Raw genomic sequence first — 19349 nt, 5'->3', positions numbered from 1 at the left:
CAGCATCTAAAACAAAAGAAAGCAGTGGTTAGGTGTGCAAAAGGAAAAAGAAAAAAAAAAAATAATAATAACATGTACCTCGAGCGCAAAAATGTACTTCCCTCCAAAACCAGAGACATCGTGCAAAACCAATTTTGCAGACGCGGGAGTGGCAAAACGCTGCACGGCTGCAAAATGCAACGGTGCCCGGAGGGGCGAACTCCTTCCCACCCTTTGCCGGCGCCCGGCCGAGCCGAGCCGAGCCGCACGGAGCCGCTGAGACAAGGCTGCCCTCTACGGGAGCGCGGGCGGAGGAGCAGCTCCCCCCTACCTGCCGGAGACCCGCATTTTGAGGCGAGGCGAGGGCTCCGGCACTGGAAAATGGAGCTTTTCCCGCGGCCATACCCGAACTACAGCTCCCAGAAGGCAACGGCCGTCCCGCTGCTCTGTGCTGGTCTGTGCTGACCGTCCGTGCGTGTGAGGTGTGGGACGGGACTCGGTGGATCGTAGGGGCAGTCTTCACAGAGGTGTTTGCAGCTAGGATACAAGCTATTGGTTGCTGCCGGTATTTGTTCCGTATTTACCAGTGACCCCACCGGAACCAACGCCGTCTCAACACCACTCTCCTTCCCACCATCTTTTCTCTCCTGTCACTGTCTTTGTCTTTCTTTGATGAATGCATTCCTTTTCCTGTGTTCTTTAGTAAAGAGTCAGCAGTGAAATGCCAGTGTTGATTTTTAAGTGTTGTCTTTCAATCTGGAAGTCCATACTGGGGCTTGGTCAAGGGGGCTTAGGGCTCACTGAACAAACTGACTTACCTTCCTCATTGTGAAAGGTGTGACAGCACAATCAGGCAAGGGCTGAAGGAGCTCTGTTGGACCTCAGTGTGCCCAAGCACACAAAGAGGCTACTGATAGCTTCTTCTCTTCCAAAATCTGCTGTTTCAGTCTACAGGTGTCAAGTCGGCATCTGGCCTGTGGCCTGCTCTGGGGTCTGTTAGATCAGTGGCAGGCAAAATTAGAATCCCTTGCACAGGTTCTTCATTTCACACAGAGAACACCATGTGCCCTTCCCTCAGTATTCCCCAGCTGGGTGCAGGACAGACAAGTCTCACTGTGGGACAGCTGTGAAAGCAGGTTGGGGGTTATCTGGGCCTTACTCTTGCCGACTTCCTCTGCTTGCTTTGGTTACCTTTCTGCACGATCCTCTTCTCTGATGGCAAAATGTCCCCATTCCTCAAATACAAACAAGTGCAGAGAAACATCAGGCCAAGTCAAGGATCTCAGGTGTGAAATACATTTTAATTAAGTTTAGGGTTCTGTAGTTTGTTGTTCTGCTGAGCATTGACTGTCTAGAAGGTGAAGCAGACATTATGGGCAGAAGAGAGAGTGAAGGAAGTTCAAGAGGGATGGAAACAGAGAAGAAGGTCAAGATAAGCAAATGAGAGCATGTGTTTTTTTACGACTGTGTTTTAATATATTGCCCCACAGTACTATGTGCTGGCCCACAAGATCCCATAGAGCTGCTTAACCTGGAGACTGACAGCACACGTACACATGGCCAGTGACAAGCAATTGTTCACTCAACACTAAGCTGCTGACAAGCACAGCTCAGCATGGAACAGTGCTCAGAACGGAAGGAAGGAACGCTTAGGTCCCACCACGGCTCAGCGCAGATGCACGTAGGGCACAACAATGCTGTAGGCCAGTACACATACACCTACACACACGCACAACGAGAGCGAGCCACTGGTGACACTCGTTCAAACACAGCTACAAGTGCAACACTTGTCCAAACACACCAGCCGACGCACATATGTTCACTGCACATGCTTCGGCGTACAACGTAAACACGCTGGGCAGCATGCTCCCATAGTCTAATATGTGAACAGAGTGATTCAGGTGCGCACAAGAACAAAAGACACAAAATGCCTAGATTCAGAAATGCTTATGATCCCAAAGCAAGGGACAGGGTGCAGACCTCTTTTTCATCTGTCATCTGGGTATATCTAGCCAGGGATACCTGAACTTGTGGGGCTTTGAGGTGAGAGGAAACCAGGTGGCAGAGAAGGGAGAAAGAGCAAAAAAGGGAGTAATGAAGAGAAAGAGGGTTCAGAGTCTGTGATGTGGGAAAAAGCTGAAGGGTGTCTATGCCTGGGGGACAACGTTCAAAGAACACTTGGGTTGCGAAAGTTGTGTCCAGCAAAGCGTGCTTCATCGCCAAGCTCTTCCTCAATCCTGCAGGAGAGAGAGACAGCAAAAGTCAGGAAAGGCACCAGAGTACTTGAGGGATAACACACGGCCAGGAAGCTGAAAGGAGACAGAGGGACTAGCTGCTGGACGGGGCTGCTATCCCACTATGCCAAGGAGGAGGGATCCAGGGATCTCTACTTTCACTTCTGCACCTTGCCTTCACATTTCTCCCACAAGCTCCTTCTGCCCTTGGGCTTCTAGCTTCTCCATCAAGTTACTCTCCATTCTCACTTGCGTTTCCTACTCTAGGAGCCCCTTACCTCATGAGCTGGTTGTATTTAGCCAGGCGTTCAGACCTGCAGGGGGCACCCGTCTTTATCTGTAAAGGATTTCCCAAAACAAACACTGTAAGACACAATTATGACTTGCACCACTTTCCCCAGAGGGAGAAGCTGCTTCTCACCTCTGCATTTTCCTGCATGCCCATGCACACCCTAGGTTTCACGTACCTGGCCAGTGCACAGTCCTACAACCAGATCAGCAATGAAAGTGTCTTCGGTCTCCCCAGATCGGTGACTCACCATCACACCCCAGCCATTCTCCTGGGCCAACTTACAGCTGCAAGGAGCAAGATGTGTATTCAGCAGCTGCCACTCTAATACCCACCACCTGCACAGGGTGAGATCCAGACCCTCTCCTCCCATCCTCAGCATTCTACACTCTTGCAGAGACACAAGTCTGAATCTTATTGTGGTACATCACCAATCTTTCAAACAACAGTGGCAGCAGAGTGGACTCACGCTTGGATGGCCTCCGTGACAGATCCAATCTGGTTGACTTTGAGCAGGAGGCAGTTGCAGGCCTTCTCTTCAACAGCTCGCTCAATGCGCTTGGGGTTTGTCACTGTCAGATCATCTCCCACTATTTGAATCCCAACATTGGCCGTGAACTTGGACCAGGCCTCCCAGTCATCTTGGTCAAAGGGATCCTCAATGGAAACCACTGAATGGACAACAGAAGAGACAAGTCAAAGTTACCTTCCTTCCAATCCCCCCGAAATGGTAGAGATGCACCTATGATGTCTGCAACGCCAGTGCTGACTCCCCATTGCCAAGCACAGTGGCTCACCTGGATAATCACGTACAAAGCTTTGATAGAGGTCACCCAGCTCATCTGCCGAAATGTAGCGGCTTGGGTCATCTGGGGACTTGAAGTCAAGGTCATATTTGCCATCTCGATAGAACTCAGAGGCTGCCACATCCATACCGATGACAATCTTGTCTGTGTAGCCAGCCTTGTCAATAGCTTCCTTGAGGAGCTCCAGAGCTGGAAGGAAGAGAGTTGAAGTCAGCCTGTGCAGAGAGCTCTGACTTCCAGCAGAAACTTTCCCTAGGAAGACCCTGTGAGCAGGAGCCACTGCAAGCACTGATGGCACAGTGAGGGAGAGAGAATGAAGCCCAAAGCAGAACAGAAACATGCTGAGGGGCTGTGGAGGCCACATGCAATGGGATAAAAGGTGTAAAAAGGCCTCGGTCACAGCATTGCAGGCAGGGATATCCCATTAACGTGTAACTCTCACCTTCACTGTTTTCCAGGATGTTAGGGGCAAATCCTCCCTCATCACCCACATTAGTAGCATCCTTGCCATACTTCTCCTTGATGACGCTCTTGAGGTTGTGATAGACTTCAGCCCCAATGCGCATGGCATCGCGGAAGCTTTCAGCTCCCACAGGTAGGATCATGAACTCCTGCATTGCCAATTTGTTGCCTGCATGGGAACCTCCATTGATCACATTGAAAGCCTGGAAGAGTTTGTAAGTGAATTAGAGCTGAAGGAACCCATTTTGACAAGGCTCTCAGGTGTCTATTCATGATATATCACATCCCATAGAGTAACATAACACATCAGCTGCAGCGTGTCAGACCAAAGCCACGTACAGCCTGGGATCCTCCTTCCAATAGTGGCAAACAACTGGAGAGGACTTTCCCACCTGTTTCCCTCTCAGAGTTTTCCCAAATTGTATGTATTTATCTGTCCATTCAGCAATGCTACATCAACCTCTCTTCTAAGAACTTTTTCTTCGACCCCTAGAAAATTTTAGCACAGTATGCTTTGTGAGGGGATTTCACAGTATAACTAGCCTTGTTTTGAACTGTGCCTCAGAGGGTTCACATGATGCTCTCTGGTTCTTGCATTAAGAGTGAGTAGTGGTTGATCCTCAATCAATCCCCACCATAACATCTGCTTCTCAGCTCCTATTTTCCATAAGGAAAGCTCCTAGTTTACATAGCCTTCCTTTTACAAAAGCTGGCCCACAATTTGATCTGTCTCTTATCCTTTCCTGAATCTTTTCCAGTTCCATTCTACCCCTGTGGAGGTGGGGAGGGCAGAGCCTTACACACCATTCCAGGAATAGGCATTCTGTTTGTGAGTCCTTCCCTGAAAAAGCTTGGCCATTTGTTTGCTTCCTGCAGTGCATTCAGCTGGTGTTTTGGTCCTATATCCCTTCCTTCTTTACCTCCTCTATCAAACACACTCTTTGAGGTATCTTTAGAAGTTTCTGAATTAGTATGTCAAAGATGAAGGATTCTTACTGGAACAGGAAGGATGAGATCGGAGTTGCCTGCCAGGTCAGCAATGTGCCGGTACAGGGGGACATCCTTCTCTGCAGCTCCTGCCTTGCACACAGCCAATGAAACTCCCAGGATGGCATTGGCACCAAACTTGGCTGTGGGCAAAACCAAGAAGTCATTGAGGTTCTCAGGTCCTGCCTTTCTGCCCAGCAAGTGCCCTTGCCAGACCAGTTACAACCCTCCCTCCACCCACCGTGATCTTTACTTCCCAGACCAAAATAAATAGCAAATTACATTTGTTCTCTGTGCCGTCCATCTCAAGCATCAGATTGTCTATCTTCTCTTGATCTACAACAGAGAGGCCCTGGAGGAAAGAAAGAGTTCCTGAGAAGGGGATGTTGAGAAGACTTGTTGGCTCTGGCACATGAGGAAGGAGGTGTTGATGGAGAAGCTGGGGGTACATGGACTTTTTCAGCTTGTGGGGGAATATATACACACAAAGCTCTGGAAATTAGTGCCTTAGTATACAGTCAAGTAAGGTAATCATGATGATGTTACTGCAGTGCAGTGTAGACGCACCCACACTGGATAAGGGATCAGCAGCAGCCCAGGCTGGTCACACAGAGTTCAGCACATAGCACGCACTTGAGGATTTATCCAGCTTTTTGGCCGCTTCCAGGGAGCTTTGTGGTGCTATGGCTACATATAAGCTAGGCATAACAGTGCATGCTTAACCCCAAGAAAGCACACGTGAACTAGATGGAGCTGTTCCTGGGAGTGAGCTGGGGAGCAGTGCTAAGGCCAATGCGGGGAGCCTTCTACCAGTACAGAAAGTTCTCAGGGGTGAGGAGACCTGGGCTCTCAGTCAGACTCCTCACAAGTGCATGACATCAACTCAACTCCATTCAGAGCAGGTTCCATAAAGGGCTTACAGATGCGACACCACAGATCTGGAAGTCCACAGACTGTGCTGGGGGGGCTGCCAGACCTTGCGTGGGTACAGTCATTGCTCACCACACCATGGATGCTGGAGGAGAGGGGAGGACGAATGGGTGTGAGGACACAGAGGTGTGGATGAGATTTAGTGAAAAGGAGAACATTTGAAAAAGGGAGAGAGCTCTACAGAAAGAAACGAGGGGACTGGCTAGGTGGTACAGATGCAGCAGTGGGCCAGGTAGGGTTAACTCCTTTCCACTCAGAGAAAAGATCTCTGTTGTTGCATACAGCCATGGAGGCAGGAAGGGTGTGCCTGGGTTCACAGAGAGCAGCACTACATCTGTCAACTCAGTGAGATGAAGAAAGGCAGAAACAGAGATCAGGTGGAAAGGGACGGAACAGAGTAAGCGTTCAATAAGGAAGAACAAAGAAAAATCCTTACAGAGCCCACGATAGCTGGGGCGACAGTGCTGTTGATATGATCCACGGCCTGCAGGACCCCTAAAGAAGGGAATAGACAGAGAAAGAAGGAGAGAGACAAAGGTTGAGGCAAAGAAGAGAATGAAGAGAGGGAGGGTGAAGACCAATAGAAAGGCTGAGAGGGGGAAATGGGGAGGGAAGGTCGAGGCATGACATTTCACTTGATTCTGGATCAGTGCCTGGAAGGTCCCATGGAAGATATGTTTCATTAGTGGATGGGTGGTACCCTCTGGTGAAGCCCCATGTGTGGCAGCCCCAGGTACAGAGTGTGGAGCAGACACCTCCCCACCTTTTCCAAGGAAACGTGACTTGTCATTATCTCGTAGCTCCAATGCTTCATAGATACCAGTGGATGCTCCGCTGGGGACCGCTGCTCGAAACATGCCTGAGGGACAGCAAAACATGTGTATGAGTAGAGCAGAGGATTAAAAGGAAAGAAAGCCCTCAATGCATCTGTCTTTATTCTACTTTAAGGAAAGGATACAGCCACCCGCCTCTGCCAACGGATAGCCCCACTGGCTGGCTGCTCATGGCTAGTCTTCTCAGAGGTGAACACCTCCCAGAGGTGGAATAGCAGAGTGTCTGACAAAAAGAAGTCCACCCAATGTTTTCAGACTGGGAAACCTGAATCTCAGCCATGCAGAGGTCTATGCCAGTCCCAGAACTATAAATGATGTGCAGAAATCCCTTGTCCTGCTACCCCTGCCTGCATCCTTCCACAGGCAGCCCTACTCACAGTTGTCAGAGGCTTCCTCCCCTTTTGTCCGGGGCTGGATTTTTACCTTGGTGAAGGAGCAAGAGGATGGATGCTTGCTCTGGTCACTCATACTACACACATATCTCATCCGACTTAGCTTTCAGCCCAACGTAGCTGCAGTTCTTCCAGATGAAACACATAATTGCACACACAATTGCACACATATCTCATAAACAAATCTTCCCTCAACCTCAAGAGCATGGCTGTGGAAGCATTTCTAAATGTGCCCCAGGAGAGAAAGTATTGCTGCAGGAGAGCATTGTGTGGATAGGACAAGAGGGTAAATATGTCCATTTTAATGAAACTAACTGTCTCTGTTACAATCAGACATGGGGCAAGCCACACACACAGCAGTCAGCAGTCACTGTGCATGTCATGCAGGACCACAGGTAGATTCCAGGAGATCTATCTCCCTGGCCTGATGTCTCTGGCTGCTCACTGGAGCACCTTCAGTGGGAGATCCTCCCTGCTCTCAGCTGCTCTGCAGATGCAGCCCCTTCAGCAAGGCAGGATTTCCCCTTCATCTCTCATCTTCACCTCGTACCTTTGTGCGTGTACAGGTCCACCTCTACAGTGGGGTTCCCACGAGAATCCAGGATCTCTCGGGCATGGATCCTCTCGACTGCCATGGTGACTCTGTGTAAAGGAGAGGAAAGGACATGCTCAGTTCTGAGCTGTCCTGCAAGATCTCAGACGCCCTAGGGACCTGGTGCTCACCCTTCAAATGTCTAGGCAGAGAAAAGGATGCTCAACAAAGATCTACATTAGGGACTGAAGTTCAAACTCCAAGGAAATTTAGACTCGAGGAAATTTAGACTAGAAGGGAGTTATGAAAAATGTAATCCAAAGCCCAGAAAGTAAGAAGCTATTCATATTCTCTTCAGGAACTGATGCTGAATCCCATCCTTTCACTACATGTGCCCCCTTCCCAGCACGGCTGACTTACAGGGGGCCATAGCACCAGGGGCTCTGGAGAGATCACAACCCTGGCACCAGGACTCCCAGAAACGTCCATCTCCTCACAGGTATGACAGATCCCTGCTGGGCCCTGGGCAGCACCTGCCTTGGCCTTGCCTCACTCCTCCGTGGCTGGCACCCTGCAGGGCATGGCTGCAGTCTATACCAGGGACTGGGCCAGCCAAGCTGAGACCAAGGAGCCAGAGGCTATGGCACCTGATGAAGGGGAGGAACAGCTCTGAGGACAAGGGGAGGGAAACTGGGCAGGCTAAGATGCTGAGTTTGACCCCAGCTCATGACCCCCATACACCAGAGGAATGTAGGCACAAAAGACCTTGAGGCATCTCTGGCAGGACCGTGTGAGATTTGGCATGGTGGATGCACTCAGTGAAACCTCGGGTGGGAAACAGGCTTGTGGTTGAGCACAGCAGTTTGGGAGAGGCATTTTTTGCTGAAATTAATTTCCAAGGTTCTCCAGAAGAGGTCTGCCCCCCTTCCTGCTTCCCCTAGCTGGCCTTGCAAGTCTCCCTGCTTCCACCAGCAGGCAGTAGGGCAGTGCAGTGTAGGGAGCAGCCTTGCTGGGAGCAGACAGCATCTGCTGACTGCCTCTTTCTGCCACCCCTGCTTCACTAGGCTTTCTGCCCCTGGCTCCCCAGCTTATTCATTCAAAACAGAGCAGAGCTGGAACCACAAAAAATGCAGTGTGGAGTCCAGGCCCAGGGGCAAGCATGGTGCAGTTGGTGCTTTTTCAGGGCAGAATTATGCCTCGGGCTGCAGGCAAGCATACAGCTGACATTGTCTCTCAGCACAGGTGTGTTTGTTGGGGGGTGCTGCAAATAGGGCATCACAGCAAGGAGCAGGGCTAAGAAACAGGCTGGGGAAGATAGTCAGTTCCCAGTCCCATGGCCTCTGGTACATGGAAATCACACGGTTTGGGGAAATCACACTGCTCTGGAGTTTCAGCATAAGCTTGTGACGCTGGGAAGGTTAAGTGGGGGGAAACCAGGGCTCTCTGGAACCCATGCAGGGCCCATCTGGGCTGGGATCCCCCTCAGCCACACTGTCAGCATTTCTCATGCCATCTGGCCTGCACTGCAGGAGCTTCCTCCAGAGCCATGCCTGCACAGCTGTGAGCTTCTTCGCAGCAGTGCCCTGGCCATACCCCTGTTAAAATGACCTACGGCACAGCAGGGGTCTGACAACAAGACCTGTGCCAGATGCAGTGCTTACATGATCATGTTGTCCCTGGTTACATGCCTCTGCTTGCATCCACCTACCCCTGTTTGAGCCAGCTCCAAGGATGCCAGATGACGAGCCCAAACCCAATCTAGCTGGCTCCATCCCATCATTTACTGGATCTCCTCATTCATCTTTAGTTCTCTACACCCTTTTCTCCACTTCTGCAGTTTCCCCATGTCCCTCTCTGCTTGGCCTCTGCTGAACCACTCTGAAATCCCTAGCATCAGCTGCACTGTCCTGAAAGCAGGTCAGAGGCGGATAAGCTGGGATAAGGGACTGGGACAGAGCCAATCGGAAACCCATTGACACAGTGAGAAGAAGAGCAGCCAGGTTGGAGGCTGGACTGCCTCCCTCAAGCAGGGCTGAGCAGGGTACTCTGGCATGGCGCTGCTGCAGTGCCTCCCACGGGCACCGCTTCATGCAGCACAAACCGCCAGGGCACTGCCTGACCCTGCTGCAGCAATCCCCCAGCCTTCCTAGCAGGACAGCACTGCAGAGACCTTTCCCCAAGGCACGGCCACCAGTCCTGCGTGCTGGGGCCCCGGTGCAGCTGCCACCCCCCCCGGCTAGGCACTGCTCCTAAGGAAGCCCGCACTGCTGCAGTGTCGTGGCTGATGCAGCTCTCGCTTGCTTGACTGTCACCTCCTCTCCCTGCTGCCCCCCCTCACCCTGTGCGGTGTGGGGCGGCGATAAGAAAACATCCCTCCTCCTCCCTCCTTCTCCCTGGGACTGGGCTTCGCTCTCGTGTTTGCGTCGACACCTCGGTAGTTTGGGAGGGATCTGCTCCGAGGTTGGGTCCTTTCCCCAGCAAAATCCAGTGAGCTTTACCTCACACCACTGCCAGCCCCCTCCCCCAGGTAAAGCTCCATCTCAGCGTCTCCCCGCAGCGCCCTTGGCAGCAGCACCTATGCTTGTCGGTTGCCCCCCCTTTTGAAATTCCCCAGACTCATATCTGAAATGATCCTTGCCGGGGATTGGGAAGGAGGGAGTACCTGAAATTAAAATATGAAAGAAACGTGAGAAGGGTGGGGGTGAGGAGAAAGGAGTGGGAGGAGCAGGTGGAGGAAGTGAGGGGAGTTTAATTGCTAATGCCGCTCACAACGGTCCTTTTCTACAGGGACACAAGTGCGTGTAGGGTTTGGAGGGCACGGAGTGGGGAGCAGAGGCACGCATGCAGTGACGGAGGGCTGGCCACGGGGAGACACTTACCTTCCTAGAGCAGGGGTGAACGAGAGACTGAGAAAGTGCTGGTAGAGAGGAGAGAGGACGGAGCTGAGGAGGGATGCAGGACCTCAAGGGGAGATGATGTGTCCTCTAAGCCAACGGCGGCGGCGGCAGCAGCAGGATGGAGACGCCCCTGATAGGGCCGGGACAGCAGCATGTGACCCAAAGCTGCGATGAGTCAGGATTTAGCAAAGCTTTGCAAACAGCACGTAGGGGATGGAGAGAAAGAGAGAGAGAGCCAGACTGGGGACAGACAGATGAGGGCGAGAGAGCTAAGGAATAGGAGTGGGTGGGCAGGATAAACAATTCCAGATACTCAAGGTTCATTAAATATTTTTATCCAAATAAGAAAATCATGTAGAATTTCTTTGAGCCGTAAATCAAACTACGCAATTTTGTAACCCCCTTTTCCCTCTTGGGACTACTTGGAGTATGTACGTGCAGAGACTGTAAAAACACTGCAGTAACTGAAGGCAGCGTCCAGGACACTCCTCTCTTCTTCAGGCAAAATGAGGTTAACCTCATACCTATAGCTTTTGCTTTGGACATGGGAAGATGCATCCCCAAATCTTCACAGGGAATAGGGATTTAAACCAGAGGTCGTTCAGTCACATCACCCTGGAGAGATACCTCCATTTCCTGAAGAGGGAAAGAGGGAAAAGTTAAATAACTCCATGCCTGACTTCTTTTCCTCTTTCATCTCACACTTGTGCTGCTGGGGCCAGGGATGGCAATCAGGCTGTGAAGCCTGTTTTCAGTTGCATGCTGCTCTGCCCTTGGGACTGACCTCCCTCAGCCGTTTCATCATGCAGTTCACAGGAGGAGGGGCTTACCAGCACATCTGATCTTATGTCTTTCACATTCTTGTCCATACCTTTTCCTCTTCCTGCCTTTTCTAACAGATTTCATTTGCCTCTGCATGCTAATTTTCCTCAACTGGTTCCTTGTCGAGGCGCTTCAGGTGTGGCAGTTGGACCAGGACCTCCTGCTGGTAGTTTGTTTCATCAGAGCATGGATTGTCCATCAGCACCAGGGCCTGCAGCATGGGGAGCACCTGCAGTTTTGCCACTTCCTGCAAGCTACTGATTCCATTGTTCCTAAAGAAAAATCAGCACAGTGTGCAGAAGAAAGAGATCCATATAAGTCCTAACAATAAGGATTTCTTTGTGTTCAAACAGTGTATTGAACAGTCTGACAATGCCACCTTCTGTACAGCAAGCACTTGGAAGAAAAGGACACTGGTGGTCATGGCCAGGACACAGAGAACAGGTGGAGAGGGATGGAAAAAGAGTTACAGCAAGATATAAAAAGTATGGTATGGAGTCTGAGAGCAACTGGAGAGGCAGATCTTTTCCAAGAAGCTTGGAAAAATCCTGGGTGGGAAACTGGTAGAAAACTGAGCCCTGAACACCAGTTAAAAGCTGTAAAGATCAATCCAACCCATTCCCATCAGGTCTTCAGCTTCCAGAGAAAACAGAAAATCCTAAAGATGTAAATGGGAGTACAGCCTGATGAACTGGTGTCTAGTCCTGACACGAAGCAGGGAGGACCCACCGTAGATTGAGGTACTGCAGGCACTTCATGCTGCTAGAGAATCCATCCAGGGTCTCAAGCTCATTGTCACGCAGGTGCAGAGTTGACAACTGCTCTAGTGCCTCAAGGCCTTCAAGGCTCCTAATGGCATTCTGGGCCTAAGCAGGGACATAGGAAGTGAGAATGAAAAAAAGGTGCACATGGCAAAGGGAACAGCAGTTATTTCTGTTCTGTCTAGCTCTTTCTACTCTTCAAACTTCCTACCACTGCTAAGCAACCTTCTCTGAAGCAGGGCATCATACATACATAACAATGTAGGGAGGCTACCTGGCAGTGACAGATAGTATGGTCACAAGCCAAATCAGAAATTGCACTGGAATTTTAGAGATAGAGGACAGAATACCTAGAGAACATGTCTGCAGCTCTTGCTTGTACCTCTGATCAGGACGCTGGTTAGACTCACAAAGAGTTAGATGGGAAAGGACCTTTGCAAGTCTCCATGCAGCATCCTGCCTGCAGCCAGGATAACTACAATGCTACACACATCAGGTTGCTCAGGGCCTTACTAAAAGAATTCTGAGTATTCAGGTTCAAGAACCAAATGCCTGCTGAAAAAGAGTTCCCTGCAGCATCATTTAGTGACTGGGACATGACTGCCCCAGATGAGTAATTCCAACACAGCCTCTAGTGATGCAGGGATGCAGACATGCCATGATTCAAATTTACCAGAGCATGCCATCTGAGCCACCTGCTTTACTTCCAGCAAAACACCCCTTCCACAGCAGTGCCTCATCTGAGCCCCTAAGGCCTCAAAGAGTGACAACGTGGAACAGAAAGCAAAGACCTAAGTCAGCTGTATTTAAAGGATAATTATCTGCTCCTCTCAGTCATAGAGTCCAGCAAACTTCCACTTTAGCTGCTTCTTTTATGGGAGAAATCTACTACCAAGAAGTCTACTCTTCTGCTCCTCTATGACCAGAAGCAGGCTGCATGATCCTGACAGAGGTTACAGAGAAGTGGGGGTTGTCAGTTGATTTAAGAGCGTCTTAGTACAATATTTATTAGCTACCCATAAGTACAATTTCTTGCAAATAAATAAATAAAAAAAATAAAATTGACAACTTAGGGCAGGAAAAATATCTTACCAACTCAAAATTCCCTATCTACTTCATTCAGTTATAAGATGGGGAAAAACGAAGTTCTTAAATTCAGTAATAGTTTTACAGCACAATTTTGACTATAAAATTCCACTCAAAGCCTCCTGTCCATCCCTGGATTAACAGCAGTGCTAGCACCAAAGCTGGATCTGATTGCTCATGGCCTTGTGCAGCTAAGTTTGCAAAATCCCTGGCAATTACATTATCCCTACCACATCTTTCAACCCAGAGATAAGCAGGACTTCACTTGTGATTGTGGCTTAGGGTTGTAGTTTCTAAGGATGCAGATACATGAACAGGACACAGGGAGAGAGGTTCCTATCCTGGTTTCAACTGACATAGAGCTAATGTTCTCCATAGTAGCTGTCACCGTGCCATGTTTTGAATTGAGGATGAGAATAATGTTGATAACACTCCAATGTTTTAATTGTTTCTGAGCAGTGCTGTGCAGAGACATCTCAGCTTCTCACAGTGTCCTACCAGCGAGAAGCCTGAGAGGCACAAGGAGCTGTGAGGAGACAGAACCAGGACAGTCCCAAACTGGCTAAAGGGATATCCAACACCATTTGGCATCACATTGAACTATAAGACTGAAGGAGTTGGCCAGGGTGTGCTCCTGCTGCTCAGGAACAGGCTGGGCATTGATCAGGGGGTGATGAGCAATTGCATTATGCAACACTTTCTTTGTGTTTTTTTTGTTGTTTTTTTTTTTTTTAATTCCCTATTCTGTCCTATAAAACTATTTTTATCTAAAACCACAAGTTTTACTTTTTCCCCTCAGTTTTCTCCCCCATCCTACCAGGGAGAAGGAGTGAGCAAAAGGCTGTGTGGTGCTTAGCTGCCTGCTAAGCTAACCCACAATAGTGCTACTGCACTCTCTGTTCCTTTTTTGTTACTCAAGCAGTGATATAGTCAGTGCCCAAATCTAACAAAAGGGGAACAGTCTCAACTGGTGGGACAGGAGAGCCGTTTAGGGCAGGGTCACTTATGAAAAGAATGTTTTGTGGAAAATGAAGACTTCATTGGAATCTGGGCAAAGGAGACTCTGAAGCAACTGGGCCAAGAGGGTAACACTGAGAAAAAGAGGAAAGTCTGAGATTTAGTGAAGGTCCTGTAAACAAATTTAAAAAGCCAGGATGGATTTGTAAACCTCACTTCAGAGGAAATCAGGAGCTGATGTCAAAATCAGGGTGGGGAGCTCATAGACCACTAGTCTGTGAAATGAGTAGCAACCTACTATCACTCCCACTTGCTCCATTACATCAGCGTGAACAGTTTCAAAGGCTCCAGCCATGCAGTGCTAACAGGACGATGCAGAACAGATTTTTGTTCTTCCTTTTTTTCTAAACTCAAAGAGCACTCACAATGACACCTTTATTTGAATGATCACATCATCACCTCACCTTCTATAACAATTCTTCACATACAAACAAAACCATCATTTCTTAGTGAAAGCTAATACAATACGTTGCCCATGCTGTAGCTAGCCTTGTCAGCAGTACTGCTTAATGACTGTTTTATGAACAGGAAGTAACACAGACCTATGCTTTGGACAGCAGTGAACCTAAAATGGATGCTGATTGAAGCACCACATGGTTCACAATCAGCCTCTGGTTTTCCTGCTGGTGGGCAGAACTTTGTGAATACTGAAACTATGTCATATATTAACCAAATCTCATTCAGTTACTTTAAGCTGACCTTTGAATTCCTATTTGATGGGTGCACTGAACCCTGTCCTTGCAACATCAGTTTTATCTACCTATGGCTCAAGTAACACCGACATGTTTCACCGAAAGCAAAGTAGTACTGGGAGAGATCCCCCTCCAAAATGATTTGATGAGCAGGTGAACGTGGGGAACAAATTCAAGCTCACAACATTTCTGAGACATTAATTGGTTGTTCTAGTTTTAATAATCTTGTCCTGCAGTTTGCCTGTTTCAGATGTGTGGCTCAGGAATTCTTCAATTATGTCTCTCACTTTAAATACAGGTGTTGCTTTTGTTTAACTCAGTCACGCGCTAACATGGCTTGTTTTACTTAGAAATTCTATATTGTACCTAGTGACTTATCCACTCCATCCCTTCTTCCAGCACCAATTGTCCTAAGACTTCAGCTCTACATCAGAAAATAGCAGACAACCTCAGCTAGCAATCTCCTCAGTGCTTTCTGCCAGGGAGTACCGATGAAAAGAAACCCTGAAGCTTTTATCATCTTTAATTGGTTTTTCAGAGGTAACGACTCAGGATCACTATCAAGTCTTTGCAAGAAATAGTACTGTGTGATTCATGGGAGTAAGCCAACATACTTCCTTCATTTGTGTCTCAAGCAGTAAATGGTCCCTAAGCAACTGCTTACAGTAGAAGAAAATTGCTTCTTCTTAGTTTCAACTGAGATATTCAATCAGGTTTTTTTGGCAGCCCAACATGTGAATCATATCTCTGTGCTGCTATACCCATACTCAATTAGGCCCATCAGAGAGAAGAAGGAGCTGCTGGCTATAGGTACTGGGTTAGATAGAGATCTCAAATAGGTAACTGTGCACATGGAAATGTGGACTGAATAGGCAGAAAGTTATTTCATATTATTACTAATTGAGAAGTGGGCCCAGAGGAGGGCCACAAAGATGATCAGAGGGCTGGAGCACCTTCTCTACAAGGACAGGCTGAGAGAGTTGGAGCTCTTGAACCTGGAGAACAACAGGTTCCGGGGGAACCTCATAGCAGTCTTCCAGTATCTGAAGGGAGCCTACAGGAAAACTGGGGACAGACTTTTTAGAAGGGTCGGTAGCAACGGGATGAGGGGAAATGGCTTTCAACTGGAAGAGGGTAGATTTAGACTAGGTACTAGGAAGAAATTCCTTACTGTGAAGGTGGTGAAATACTGGAACATTCATGTTCTACAATCACCTTCCTGTGTGTAATCCAGAGAACACCTACTGCTTTCTCCACTGACCTTCATGTTCCTGGGAGACATGGAGTGTGACCTTGTCTAATGCTGCCAGGAAGAGAACACAGCTCTCCCTTAGGTGCCTGCGAAGGGAGAATGCAACATACCAAGCACCGCCAATCTCCCTGCTCTCTGCAGAACAATTACTGGTCACTTGCTACTGCCTTTGCACTATTTTAACAGATATTATAGAAGGATCCACCCCAAAGGAGAGACCTTAGCCTCTTTAGCTCTGTGAAATCTGTTCCTTTCAGGCTGTGAAGACTGAACTGAATAGGTTAGCATGTATGCTATGATGTCTGGAACGGGACTGTGTATTCTCTACTCCCACTGACTGAAGGTGCCAACCTCTGCAGCATCTCAGTCCCACTTCCCATGCTGGCTGATCCCTTACCAGATAGAGGTACTTGAGCTTGGGAAGGTAAAGCCCTGCTGTGCTCTCTAGCTTGTTTCCTCGCAGCTCCAGGATACGCAGGCTATGCAGTGCTTGACTCAGACCCAGTGCTGTCTGAATTTTATTTCCTGAGTGCCAGAGGATGAAGAAATAATGACAGTTAACACCACTCAAAGAGAGTTTTCCATGCACACAGCAATGAAGAGAGTAGTCTGTACCACCTTTAAGGCTGAGGCTGGCTAAGTGGGGGTGAGTAATGCCCTCCATATTCTTGATGCGGTTGTGAGCAAAGCTGATGATCTGGAGGTAGGGAAGCTCCTGCATGTGGGCACTGGTAAGCAGATTCCCATCCACCTTCAGCCAAAGCAGGTGGGTTAGGCTGCTCAATGGAGACAAATCCTGCAGCTTGTTCTCTGACAAATCCACATACCGCAGGTGAATGAAACGTTCAAGGAGGCTGATGTCTGTCAAGTCCCTGTGGAAGGGACAAAGTGAATAAAACACCTCTCACTTCCTCCCGTTACCAGCCTTCAGTTTGCTTCTCACTATGGTGGGAGGGAGGGCCCCCTCCTCTCCCATCTCTCTGCTGTCCTACAAAGCCTTGTGTGAAGGAGGAAAAAGGCAGGCAATAGGGATGGGCCAAAGATGCTGTAAGCAAGGCTGAATGTCAAGGAGAGGATATTCCTTCCTGGCACAGACAGTACTTCTTCCCATTGAACTGTAGCTGTCAGGAAAGGGAAGAACCAGAGTAAAAAGCCTGGGGAGAAGGGGGGAGGAGAGTGTCTTTTAGACAGCAGGGGCAATCCAAGGCTGTGTGTAATGATTTTCCTAGTAGGGAAAAGCCAGTAGTCACCTAGACTGGCCTTACTTTGTGAGGTGTGCTATGTCTAGAGTTCTCTGGGGGTACTGATGGGGCTGAGGCTCCAAACTGTTCCATGGCATTGTACTTTTAAGCGTGTATGTTAACCAGTCATACGCAGAGATGCTTAATGGATGTTTCTTGGACTGTTTGCAGTGAGGGTGTCCCATTCAGGTCCCCTTAGGAGATCAAAGTCCAGAGCACCCAATAAGCTCCCACAAGCCCAGGGGTCACTATTATGCCCCACACATCCATGTGTCTGGCTACAGTGGAGGCGGTCCCCAGTTCAGGCCTTGCCTGGAAGCAAGGCAGGTGGAGAACGTGCCCTGTGACACTCCTGCCCCACAGTCCAGTCACTGGTGGCCTTAGGTACCACCAGGATGGCTACTCAGACATGTTATGAGGAGGATCCCTTCTCCTGCACGTGCGTTGCACACTCACTTATACTTGGCTTCAAACTTCACATAAGCGTGCGCCAGGCCGTTGCCAATTTTGCAGAGGAGGGAGAGGCCCTCCTTCAGCATCTCCTCCGTCAGGGGACACGCGGCCAGCACCTGGGGGAGAGAACCCAGCAGAGCTGAAATGGCGGACGGAGGGAGGGGGGGGTACAAGGCCAGCTGCCCCCGCCCGCCTCCTCACCTGCTTCTCCTCCTCCTCCTCCTCTTCTGACAGCGTCTTCCTCCCCCCTCTCTCCTCCTCCTCCTCTTCCTCGTCATCCTCCTCCCCCTCGTGACCGAGGAACTCCTCCTCCGCGCTCAGCCCCCCGCCCTCCATCTCCTCGTCCCGCTCCCGACGACAGCCAGGCTTCACGGCGCCCCGTGCCCGCCGGGCCGCGCCGCTGCCATGGGAACGGGGGCGGGCCCCGGCACCGCTCCCACACAGCCGCGCTGACGGCCGGTTCCGGCCTCCCCGGTTCCCGTATGTTCCGGGCCGCGTTCCGGTTGGCGCCGAGTCGCTATCGGAAGCGCCGTAGGACCGCGATGGCCGAGGCCCGGCCCGAGAGACGTGGGATGAGGCCGCTGGCACGGCGTGAGCGCGCTGTGCAGAGCCGCGCGTGTTGGCCTTCCGCGCTGACGTGCGTGTGCGATGTGTGCCTGTGCGATGTGTGCCTGTGCGATGTGTGCCTGTGAGCCAGTGCCGGCCCTTCCTGGCCCCCGGCGGGCCCGGTGAGGCTCTCAGCGCACTGCCCTTAGGTTAAGGTCCAGCCCCCGTAGTTCTCGCTGAGGGTGAGGAGCTGGCAGTGACCCCACTCCACGGAGTGGGACCATAGATCCTTCCTGCCAGAAGGCAGGCAAAAAGAAGAAAGCCACAATGTTCCTGCTGATGCGGAGGTTATTGTCCGCTTCGTTCCTCACTAAATGAATGGTTCTGCGCCTCTGCGTTCTCCTGAATACAGCAAGCGTGATGCACATCTCCCATCTGTTTTTCCTATGTAGGTCACTCTCCCGGTCTCTTGCAGAGCTGCTCTCCGAACAGCGCTGGACAGCAGAGCTGGCAGCGGTGCTCCAGCCTGGGCCCATCCAATCCAAGGCACAGCTCCATCTCTGCAAGTCGCTGCTGCTGTGACAGTGCTGTGTAGGGCCAAACTAAGGCCATGCCCCAGAAGCCTTTCAAATACTTTGCTTGCAGAAGCCACAGATCTTAGGATCTTTTTCCTCCATGTTTTAACTTTTGAAACATTTTTTCTGCACACCTCTTTCCAGACACCTAGCCACTACATGCTCTGTCTCCACCAGCACGCCTTCCTTTCCTCCTCAGGTCAACTTTCCTACTTGATGGGATTCTCACTGGCCAGGCAGCCTCACCAATTAATTAAGGATTATTACTACCTTGCAGCAGCAGTTTCACCAGCTTGCTTTACATCAGCCTGCAGCCATTGCTCACACTTGTGCTGGCTCACCTAGCCAGCAGCCACCACCAGGGTGACAGTGACATCACTCATTAGTGAGACACCCAGGTGCTCTGGCAGCTACTGAAATGTACTGCAGTATATTAATCATCACAGAACAGAAGAGGAACTGCAACAGTAAATAAAGGTTCTCTGGGCTATGTTCTAGGTGAGAACTACAGTGAGAAGATACACGTTGCACTTGTGCAATGCTTGTTGGAGCAACAAGGAAAT

The 19349-nt window shown here is 49.9% G+C and overlaps 2 protein-coding genes across 3 annotated transcripts; both read right to left on the bottom strand.

Moving 5' to 3' along the window:
- Positions 1-1259: 1259 nt before the first annotated feature.
- Positions 1260-10571, bottom strand: ENO2 (enolase 2). Of its 2 annotated transcripts, XM_031610211.2 has the most exons (12): positions 10324-10571; positions 7463-7554; positions 6451-6546; positions 6124-6182; positions 5040-5109; positions 4767-4900; positions 3751-3973; positions 3300-3497; positions 2972-3173; positions 2681-2789; positions 2492-2550; positions 1260-2216 (listed from the first exon to the last, which is right to left on the bottom strand). In XM_031610211.2, the coding sequence occupies exons 2-12, from the start codon at positions 7545-7547 to the stop codon at positions 2147-2149; spliced, it is 1305 nt and encodes a 434-aa protein (XP_031466071.1). In that variant the 5' UTR covers positions 7548-7554; positions 10324-10571; the 3' UTR covers positions 1260-2146. The 2 variants fall into 2 exon arrangements, with proteins under 2 accessions (XP_031466071.1, XP_090005333.1); XM_090149207.1 differs by lacking the exons at positions 6124-6182; positions 10324-10571 and having other exon boundaries at positions 7463-7556.
- Positions 10572-10671: 100 nt separating this feature from the next.
- On the bottom strand, positions 10672-18331 carry LRRC23 (leucine rich repeat containing 23). The gene is made up of 6 exons (XM_090149213.1): positions 17867-18331; positions 17669-17781; positions 16369-16843; positions 11893-12029; positions 11213-11435; positions 10672-10977 (listed from the first exon to the last, which is right to left on the bottom strand). The coding sequence occupies exons 1-5, from the start codon at positions 17999-18001 to the stop codon at positions 11261-11263; spliced, it is 1035 nt and encodes a 344-aa protein (XP_090005339.1). The 5' UTR covers positions 18002-18331; the 3' UTR covers positions 10672-10977; positions 11213-11260.
- Between the last annotated feature and the right edge of the window lie 1018 nt (positions 18332-19349).

Source organism: Phasianus colchicus, chromosome 1 (assembly GCF_987193195.1).
Source record: "Phasianus colchicus chromosome 1, bPhaCol1.hap1.1, whole genome shotgun sequence".
Classification (NCBI taxonomy): domain Eukaryota; kingdom Metazoa; phylum Chordata; class Aves; order Galliformes; family Phasianidae; genus Phasianus; species Phasianus colchicus.
This window is presented reverse-complemented; position numbering and strand designations above follow the sequence as displayed.